Source organism: Salvelinus namaycush, chromosome 21, assembly GCF_016432855.1.
Source record: "Salvelinus namaycush isolate Seneca chromosome 21, SaNama_1.0, whole genome shotgun sequence".
NCBI classification, from domain to species: Eukaryota; Metazoa; Chordata; class Actinopteri; order Salmoniformes; family Salmonidae; genus Salvelinus; species Salvelinus namaycush.
Window position 1 is genome coordinate 30,049,502 of NC_052327.1, and position 9,377 is coordinate 30,058,878.

Consider the following 9,377-nt stretch of genomic DNA (forward strand, 5'->3'; position numbering starts at 1 on the left):
TAGTTTGTTAACAAGAAATTTGTGGAGTGGTTGAAAAACGAGTTTTAATGACTCCAACCTAAGTGTATGTAAACTTCTGACTTCAACTGTATGTCAACATTCTAAAGGCTAGGCCAGTCCTAGTGGTAACCAGGTCCATCATGCCAGACCAACCATGGAGGCACTCAGGTCCCACAGCTTCTTGGCAGCTGCATCATCCTGGCCCTGAAGGGCCACAGTTTTTGGGGCGCAGTCACTGTAGCCAGGACAGAAAACAAGATTCCAAACACACACACAAAGTTAATGACACACAACGAATATGTCCTAGTATTAATCTTACCTAGATCCATATTCTGTAAGCATGCAATGTAACACCCACCGTGAAAAGAAGTTAAGGTTGGACAAAAACAAGCTCTAATGGCATCTGACCTGTAGTAGAGTCCACTGACATCTGCCAGGCTTTCTTCTACAGCACAGTGGATGGTGGTCTGGGCTCCCTCTCTAGGGGACTTGAGCCAAAAACTAAGAGTCTTGTAGATGGCTCTTTTCCACAGGGGCATGGTGGGCCAGAAGTGCCGACCAAGCTCAGTCCAGATGACTCCAGGATGGAGGCTATATGTAGTTACTCCAGTTCCTACAGTCACAGAGAAACACACACAAACACAGGTAATGTCTTCTATCAGCCTAATTCAATGCAGTGAGTCTGCAGAGACTCTATTGAAGAGAGATGCAACACACCATGTACTTCGTGCCTTTGTTATGCCAAACAGTGTCACTAACATACGTCCAAATGCATGCTGTAAAATGAAAAGATGTTGTGCAGCGGAGTTGAATTACCTTGTAGTCGTGTTGCCAGCTCCCTAGTAAAGAGCACATTAGCTAGCTTACTTTGCCGGTAGCTTTTCCATGGACTGTAATCTTTATCTAAGTTTATGTCATCAAAATAGATCTTGCCTGTTGAAAAAAAGTATTATTATTAAAAGTGGAACATAGTAAGTCACATATAGATATAATGTCAAAACATGTCTAACACTAAGCAATGAAAGCTACAGTGCCTTCAGAAAGTATTCATACCACTTGACTTTTTCCAAATGTTGTTGTGTTACAGCCTGAATTTAAAATGGTTTAAATTTAGATTTGTTGTCACTGGTTTACACACAATACCCCATAATGTCAAAATGGAAATATGTTTTTAAAAATTATTAAAAATTAATTACAAATCAAAAGCTGAAATGAGTCAATAAGTATTCAACCCCTTTGTTATCGCAAGCCTAAATAAGTTCAGGAGTAAAAAATTGCTGAACATGTCACATAATAAGTTGCATGGCCTCACTGTGTGCAATAATAGTTTTAAACATGATTTTTGAATGACTACCTCATCTCTATAACCCACACATACAATTATCTGTAAGGTCCCTCAGTTGAGCAGTGAATTTCAAAAACAGATTATACCACAAAGACAAAGGAGGTTTTCCGATGCTTCCCAAAGACGGGCACCTATTGTTAGATGGGTAAAAATGAAAAAAGTAGACATTGAATATCCGTTCGAGCATGGTGAAGTTAATTACACTTTGGATGGTGTATCAATACACCCAGTCACTACAAAGATGCAGGTATCCTTCATAACACAGTTGCTGGAGAGGAAGGAAACCGCTCAGGGATGTGACCATGAGGCCAATGGTTACTTTAAAACAGTTACAGGAGAAAGGAGAAAACTGAGGATGGATCAACAACATTGTAGTTACTCCACAACACTAACCTAATTGACAGAGTGAAAAGAACAAAACCTTTACAGAATAAAAATATTCCAAAACATGCATACTGTTTGCAACAAGGCACTAAAGTAATTAACTTTTAGTCCTGAATACAAAGTGTTATGTTTGGGGCAAATCCAATACAACCCATTACTGAGTACCACTCTCTATATTTTCAAGCATAGTGGTGGCTGCATCATGTTATGGACATCATCAAGGACTGGGGAGGTTTCCAGGATAAAAATGTAACGGAATGGAACTAAGCACAGGCAAAATGCTAGAGGAAAACCTGATTCAGTTCTGCTTTCCACTAGACTCTGGGAGATGAATTCACCTTACAGCAGGACAATAACCTAACACACAAGGCCAAATCTACACTGGAGTTGCTTACCAAGAAGACAGTGAATGTTTCTGAGTGGCCAAGTTACAGTTTTTACTTAAATCTGCTTGAAAATCTATGGTAAGACCTGAAAATGATTGTCTAGAAATGATCAACAACCAATTTGACAGAGCTTGAAGAATTTTGAAAAGAATAATGGGCAAATGTTTCACAATCCTGGAGTGAAAAGGTCTTAGAGACGTACCCAGAAAGACTCACAGCTGTAATCGCTGCCAAAGGTTCTTCTACAAGGTATTGACTCAGGTGTGTGAATACTTTTGTAAATGACATATTTCTGTATTTCCTTTTCAATACATTTGCTAAACTTAAAACATGTTTTCAATTTGTCATTATGGGGTATTGTGTGTAAATGTGTGAGAGAAATCTATTTAATCCATTTTGAATTCAGGCTGTAACACAACAAAATGTGACACAACAATTACAGGCTAAATCATGGATTTTGTTTGGGCAATCAATCATAAATCCTATAAACACTGAATCATTGTTTTATATGGTAAATGACAAAGACAAAGTTATACCTTCTTCATGAGCTAAACTGGAGACGTTGACAATACGGCTTGGGACTGATTTCTTAAGGAGATCCAAAAGGCAATTTGTCAATAAAAAGTGGCCTAAGTGGTTGGTACCAAACTGCATCTCAAAGCCATCTTCAGTCTGCCATTTTGGACAGCTCATGATACCTATCAACAGACATAGAGAAGAAAAGTTAGTCTACTCCCTGAAATGTAGTTGATAACATAGGTTCAATCAGTAAGGCTGGTCTGAATGGATAGCGCACTTAACTTAATTTAGTAAGCACAATATAATTCACATTGCTTCCTCTTCTATGGGCACAGAGGGAATTTGTATCTAATGTTTACAATCTTCTCATCAACAGCACAGCATCATGTCACTCCACCTCCTTTACTATAAATAAGCCACGTGCAGAATGTCAGTCACCTATTACCCTATTGCCAATGAGCACAGCTGAATAGTGCAACTTTACTACGCTTGCTAAGGGACAGATCGTAATTTACTGGGGGGGGTCCAAAATAGGGAAGGGTTGTTAAACTTGTATTTGTTGCTTTGGGGAGGGTTGTGTGTTTTTTTATTGGGCACAGGGGAGTGCAGTGCGATTTTCCCCCTGGTTTACATCTGCTAGTTGCAGGTTTTACTATATAATTTCTTCCATCCTAGCCAGATTTCAAGATGTTTTGGTATTTCCCGTATGCTCTACGCTTTTCTGTGTGCTAACTTTACTATACCACAGGTCAGTATAGTCTACCAGTCTAACCTTCTATCCTGCCCTCGATCCACCATTCATAGTGACAACAGTGGTAAGGGGATTGTTTGTCCAGATCTCCAATAGGCTAACTAGCAATCATACCACATATAAAAACAATCAAAGCTGCATCAACGTTTTATATGAATCAACCAAAACAAATAGGAATAGCTGATAGGCAGTGAAGAGGACAGTTGCATCATTGCGCATGAATGAACAGTGAAGACATGACACACACAGATTTAAAAAATCTCCTCTCATGATCTTGTTAATGGACAATACAATTATCCTACCTAGACTAGCCTAGCCGAATAATTGCATTATTATTTTCAAGTGAGTACAACATTCTAGACTACTCTAGGCTGCAGTGAAAATGTCCTTTGTAAATAAAATAACTGCGCAAAAGCCCTGTGATTTGAATGCTTCATTTGATTTGGATCAGTTGTGGATCTACTCTCAACAGTTAATAGAAAGACACAGAAAGCCACAGTAGCAGGCCAGTCTGGCTGTATTTCTACTTTTGATACTGAACACGCTGTCTGTTTTTAATCATCATGCTCCCAAGTCATCCTATAATAATGTGAACACATACGCTACCGGCAGGCCCAGTTATTCAGGAAAGCTTAACACATGCTCTGCCTCCTCTCCAATCCGAGTGGCTATTCCTCACGCACCTAGAAGCTAACGCGTTTAATGTATTACTTTTTATATGTGGCACAATGTTTTAATCTGATTAGGCTACTTCAAAAATTCTCCTGTAGGCATGGGCATCATCCAAAATATAATTCCAGCATCCTTGACATTAACCAGGTTTCCATCCAACCTTTATATAGGAGTAAAGTAGTCTACATGTTTGATAAAACATTTCTCCACATCCTGGGAAAGCATGCAGTTTATTAGGCTACAGATTAAATTAATTATGATGAACTTCACAGGGCGGTGTAAAAGTACACAGTGATGAGGTCGATGCTCCTTCCAATAAATATCGAGGGTCCTATTCTGGTGACATGATGATCGATGCTTGCCATTTGACAAATAATAATCGCACACTACTGTCCATAATAATCTCATCATGTAGTAAGCTATACCTGCACTGTATCTGTTGGCTAGAGCTCACGTGCCAATACCATAGTGGGCACATTCGCTATACCTGTACCTAAGCAACATTTTTTGTGACAAAACCATGTATGTCCATAGTTGAAAATGCAATGGAAACCCATTTAACTTACATTTTTTATTCGGCACATGGGAATTTAACCTCAGAAGGTATTTTTATGTGTGCTATGTATTTATGCAGACTTTAATCTGCAACAAGTGCATTTTATACTGGGTAAGCCTACAAGGTAGGGAGGGATGTGTTTTCTGTTGGGATTGACAGTCTATTTACTGTGGTGTTGAAAACGCAAACCATGTCGGCATGTTTTATTTATTGTTGTGTGGTGATTTGGCACAGAAACCTGTTGGTTGAAAATTTGTTGCATATACAGTACCATGCAAAAGTTTGGACACACGTACTCATTCAAGCGTTTTTCTTTATTTTTACTATTTTCTACATTGTAGAATAATAGTGAAGACATCAAAACTATGAAATAAAATATTTGGAATCATGTAGTAACCAGAAGAGTGTTAAACAAATCATAATATATTTGAGATTTTAGATTCTTCAAAGTAGCCACCCTTTGCCTTGACAGCTTTGCACACTCTTGGCATTCTCTCAACCAGCTTCATTAGGTAGTCGCCTGGAATGCATTTCAATTAACAGGTGTGCATTGTTAAAAGTACATTTGTGAATTATTTTTCCTTCTAAATGCGTTTGAGCCAATCAGTTGTGTTGTGACAAGGTAGGGGGCGTATACAGAAGATAGCCCTATTTGTTAAAAGACCAAGTCCATATTATGACAAGAACAACTCAAATAAGCAAATAGAAATGACAGTCCATCATTACTTTAAGACATGAAGGTCAGTCAATCTGGAAAATGTAAAGAACTTTGGGAAAGTTTCTTCAAGTGCAGTCGCATATCCATCGGGCGCTATGAAGAAACTGGCTCTCATGAGGACCGCCACAGGAAAGGAAGACCAAGAGTTACCTCTGATGCAGAGGATAAGTTCATTAGAGTTAACTGCACCTCAGATTGCAGCTCAAATAAATGCTTCACAGAGTTCAAGTATCGCACACATCTCAACATCAACTGTTCAGAGGAGACTGCGTAAATCAGGCCTCATGGTTGAATTGCTGCAAGAAACCACTACTAAAAGACACCAATAAGATAAGAGGCTTGCTTGGGCCAAGAAACACAAGCAATGGACATTAGACCGGTGGAAATCTGTCCTTTGGTCTGATGAGTACAAATTTGAGATTTTTGGATCCAACCGGGGTGACTTTGTGAGACACAGAGTAGGTGAACGGATGATATCCGCATGTGTGGTTCCCACCGTGAAGCATGGAGGAGGAGGTGTGTTGGTGCTTTGCTGGTGACTAGGGTTGCACATTTTGGGGAATATTCAGAGGTGGAAACTTTCCGTGGGAATTAACAGGAATATATGGGAATTAACGGGAATATATGGGAATTAATGGAAATATATCCAAATGAATATTAATACCATTTAAATGTAGATGTTTTTTGCATTGGATATATTTACCATATCATATGCAGAGAGAAACATAAACCTTTTACCTTATCATAAGTAGACATAATTGCAAATGATTAAATCCTTCCAACAGAAATAATCGTTAGCTCGACCGTCCCGCAGGGGACCCACCGATCCTGTAGAGGTTTAAGCAACTATTCTGCACCATTCCCAGAAAGTTGTGGGAAGGTTGTATGCAAAATAACTATAGGACAACCACGCTCTCACCAAGCTATAATAAACATATGGTGCTCATAACGTTATGTGCTAGCTGAAAAGTGTCCCTCTACCTGCATTATTAATAAGGATGTCCAGTCTCTCTTCACTTTCCAGGATCTCTTTGGCTAGCTGTCGCACCGACTGTAGGGATGTCAAGTCCAACTTTTTGACAATCACATTCCCATTGCCACTCCTCTTCCTGATGCCCTCTGCAGCTTGATTGGCTCTTGTCATGTCCCTGCAGGCCAGAATAACCCTCGCCCCTGTGGCCAAACACAGAACAGACATTACACTGTGAGCTCATAAAAATCAACTGCCCAACTACAATGAACAGAGAAGAAGTTGAATACTTGTTGCTCACCCCTGCTAGCCATGTCAACTGCAGTCTCTTTCCCAATCCCAGTGTTGGCTCCGGTGATAAGGACAGTCTTCCCGTCCAGCCGGGCTGTGCTCGTACACACCCCTCCAGCCAGCCATTTACGCAGAGCAAAGAGCCCCACTCCTGTCACAATATTGTGGTAACACAATAGCATATAAAACATTTATCCAAGATTTTAAATTCATTTTTCATATGAAATTAAGCTTTAAAAGCTCAATCTGACACAATTGGCGATCTTGATGTTAGGTTTCAGAAGTCCCATTCTAAAGATGCAACATCCGCCCTCTTAGCACACCAGGTGAACAAAATACATCCAGTATCTAGTCAGACGAAACGTTGACATCACAGGGCCAGAGGGAATATGATGTGATGACATCACAACACAATAACACTAGACATAATTTCTAGGGGTAGAATTTTAAACTCAGTTTCATAGGACCTCTATGTTAAAACCTCTGATGTGATGACATCACAACAAGGCCAGACAGATTCTGATTTGATGTCATCACAACAGGGCCAGATGGAATCTGATGGGATGACATCAGAATAAGGTGAGACAGAAATCTGATTTGATGACATTAGAATAGGGCCAGACAGAATCTGACATTCATATTTCGATGGAATCTGATGTGATGACATCAGAATAGGGCAAGAGGGTGCCAGACTGCCCTGCATTATGCACTACTGCCACCATGATTACGCAAACCTGCCTTCCCTCGTCATGCGCATCAGCGATTCATTGGACTCACCTGGACTCAATCTGGGTTTCTGTACAGCACTTTGAGATATCAGCTGATCTAAGAAGGGCTATATAAATAAATTTGATCACCTGTTTATTACCTCCCCTATATGTGTCTGTTCCCCAGCTCCGTTCCCCAGTTCTGCATTAATTGTCTGACGTCTGCATTAATTGTCTGACGCTGTTCCTGTCCTGTTTTCATGTCCGTTCCAATTAAATGTTGACTCCCTGTACCTGCTTCTCTTCTCCAGCGTCAGTCCTTACAGTTCCATGAAAAGAGTGCCTTTTGCATCCCTTTACATTTTTAAGTATTTTTTATATATTTTTTAATTTAACCTTTATTTAACCAGGTAGGCAAGTTGAGAGTTCTCATTTACAACTGCGACCTGGCCAAGATAAAGCAAAGCAATTCGACACATATAACAACACAGAGTTACACATGGAGTAAAACAAACATACAGTCAATAATACAGTAGAAAAATAAGTCTATATACAATGTGAGCAAATGAGGTGAGATACGGGAGGTAAAGGCAATAAATAGGCCATGGTGGCGAAGTAAATACAATATAGCAATTAAAACACTGGAATGGTAGATTTGACAGTATAAATTGTGGACCAATATTGCATTTTCAAAGTATGTTATATTCATTGTTTTAAAATGGTGAAACTATTAATTTATATATATTTTTATCCCCAAAAGAAAACTAATAGTCAATCATAGTGTAAAAGCAGGTTAACTGTTTTTACTCTTTTTGGCCATTTTTCCAAGCTTCCATTCCCCCTGTCACAAGCTGATTTATGGCTTATTTAAAGATGAAATCGTCAATATTGTTATGGTCAACCTTGCTACTTTATTTGGCATTTAATAGGCTCTTACTATAGTCATTTTATATATCTATATATCTATATAAATATAAACCTCTTGAGACAGGTAAAATAGTTTTTTATTAAGTTGAACATGTGCTTTTTGACAGAATGTTAAAATTAGGTGGAACGACTTTGCTACGTTACCTACGTTGTTGTTACATTTCATAAAGGACCTGTGATAATTAAAACAATAATGTATTTTTTTTTTTACCTGTGACTGTGATAAGAGCGATCCCCGTCGGATATTGTACAAAAGAAGTATTTATTGCTTTACCGTAGTTCTGCATGTTATCAGTTCTTTAACTGCTACTGACTGTAGAAGTAACCTCTCATTCAATATTGCTATTCCGCGAAAAGAACCAGGAGAACCTCTAGTTAATTCAACTCAAATATATCATAATCTCATACATATCAACTTTGTCGAAATAAAACTGTTTATCAATGTGACGTAATGTGCAATCAGGAAGTACTGGAAGGTCAAAGAAACAACGTGTTACAGAACGGGGGAATCCTATTGGTACATCCATTGGACCAATCATATGCTGGGTTGCCAATTGTTTCATCTACAATATCCCTCCAGCAGAGGTCACTCTACGTCCACTTACAATATACAAAATCCTTAACATTATTCCAGCAGGTGAAGCTGATAGAACAAGCAGTGTCAAATTATTGTTCATAGGCCGACAACCAGTGCAGGAAGTCAATCAAACCCATAAACGTGATTGATCAAACCATAGACTGTATACAAAACACCACTGACAAGATAACATCTTTCTTGGGCCACATTTAAGCAATGCCAATGCCAGTGATTGGGGACATTGCCCTGTGTAGGGTGCTGTCTTTCGGATGGGACGTTAAACGGGTATCCTGACTCTCTGTGGTCACTAAAGATCCCATGGCACTTATCGTAGGAGTCGGGATGTTAACCCCGGTGTCCTGGCTAAATTCCCAATCTGGTCTTCATACTGTACCATCACGGCCACCTAATCATCCCCAGCTTACAATTGGTTGATTCATCCCCCTCCTCTCCTCTGTAACTATTCCCCAGGTCGTTGCTGTAAATGAGAACGTGTTCTCAGTCAACTTACCTGGTAAAATAAATACAATTAAAAAATAAATGCAATTAATTATATAATGCCTATTGTGTGACT

At 39.2% G+C, this 9,377-nt stretch overlaps 1 protein-coding gene across 1 annotated transcript; it reads right to left on the reverse strand.

The window, feature by feature from the left end:
- On the reverse strand, positions 1-8,684 carry si:ch211-107o10.3 (uncharacterized protein LOC407663 homolog). Its single transcript, XM_039018136.1, has 7 exons — positions 8,438-8,684; positions 6,603-6,743; positions 6,313-6,504; positions 2,652-2,813; positions 817-933; positions 409-613; positions 1-235 (listed from the first exon to the last, which is right to left on the reverse strand). The coding sequence occupies exons 1-7, from the start codon at positions 8,511-8,513 to the stop codon at positions 139-141; spliced, it is 990 nt and encodes a 329-aa protein (XP_038874064.1). The 5' UTR covers positions 8,514-8,684; the 3' UTR covers positions 1-138.
- Between the last annotated feature and the right edge of the window lie 693 nt (positions 8,685-9,377).

Excerpts from the sequence above, each read along its gene's own strand:
- si:ch211-107o10.3 (XM_039018136.1), bottom strand. The coding sequence starts at position 8,513 with ATGCAGAACTACGGTAAAGCAATAAATACTTCTTTTGTACAATATCCG. Across the intron at positions 2,814-6,312 it reads CATCCTTATTAATAATGCAG|GTATCATGAGCTGTCCAAAA; the intron begins GTAGAGGGACAC and ends GTCTGTTGATAG. Across the intron at positions 934-2,651 it reads CAGTTTAGCTCATGAAGAAG|GCAAGATCTATTTTGATGAC; the intron begins GTATAACTTTGT and ends TTTTTTCAACAG.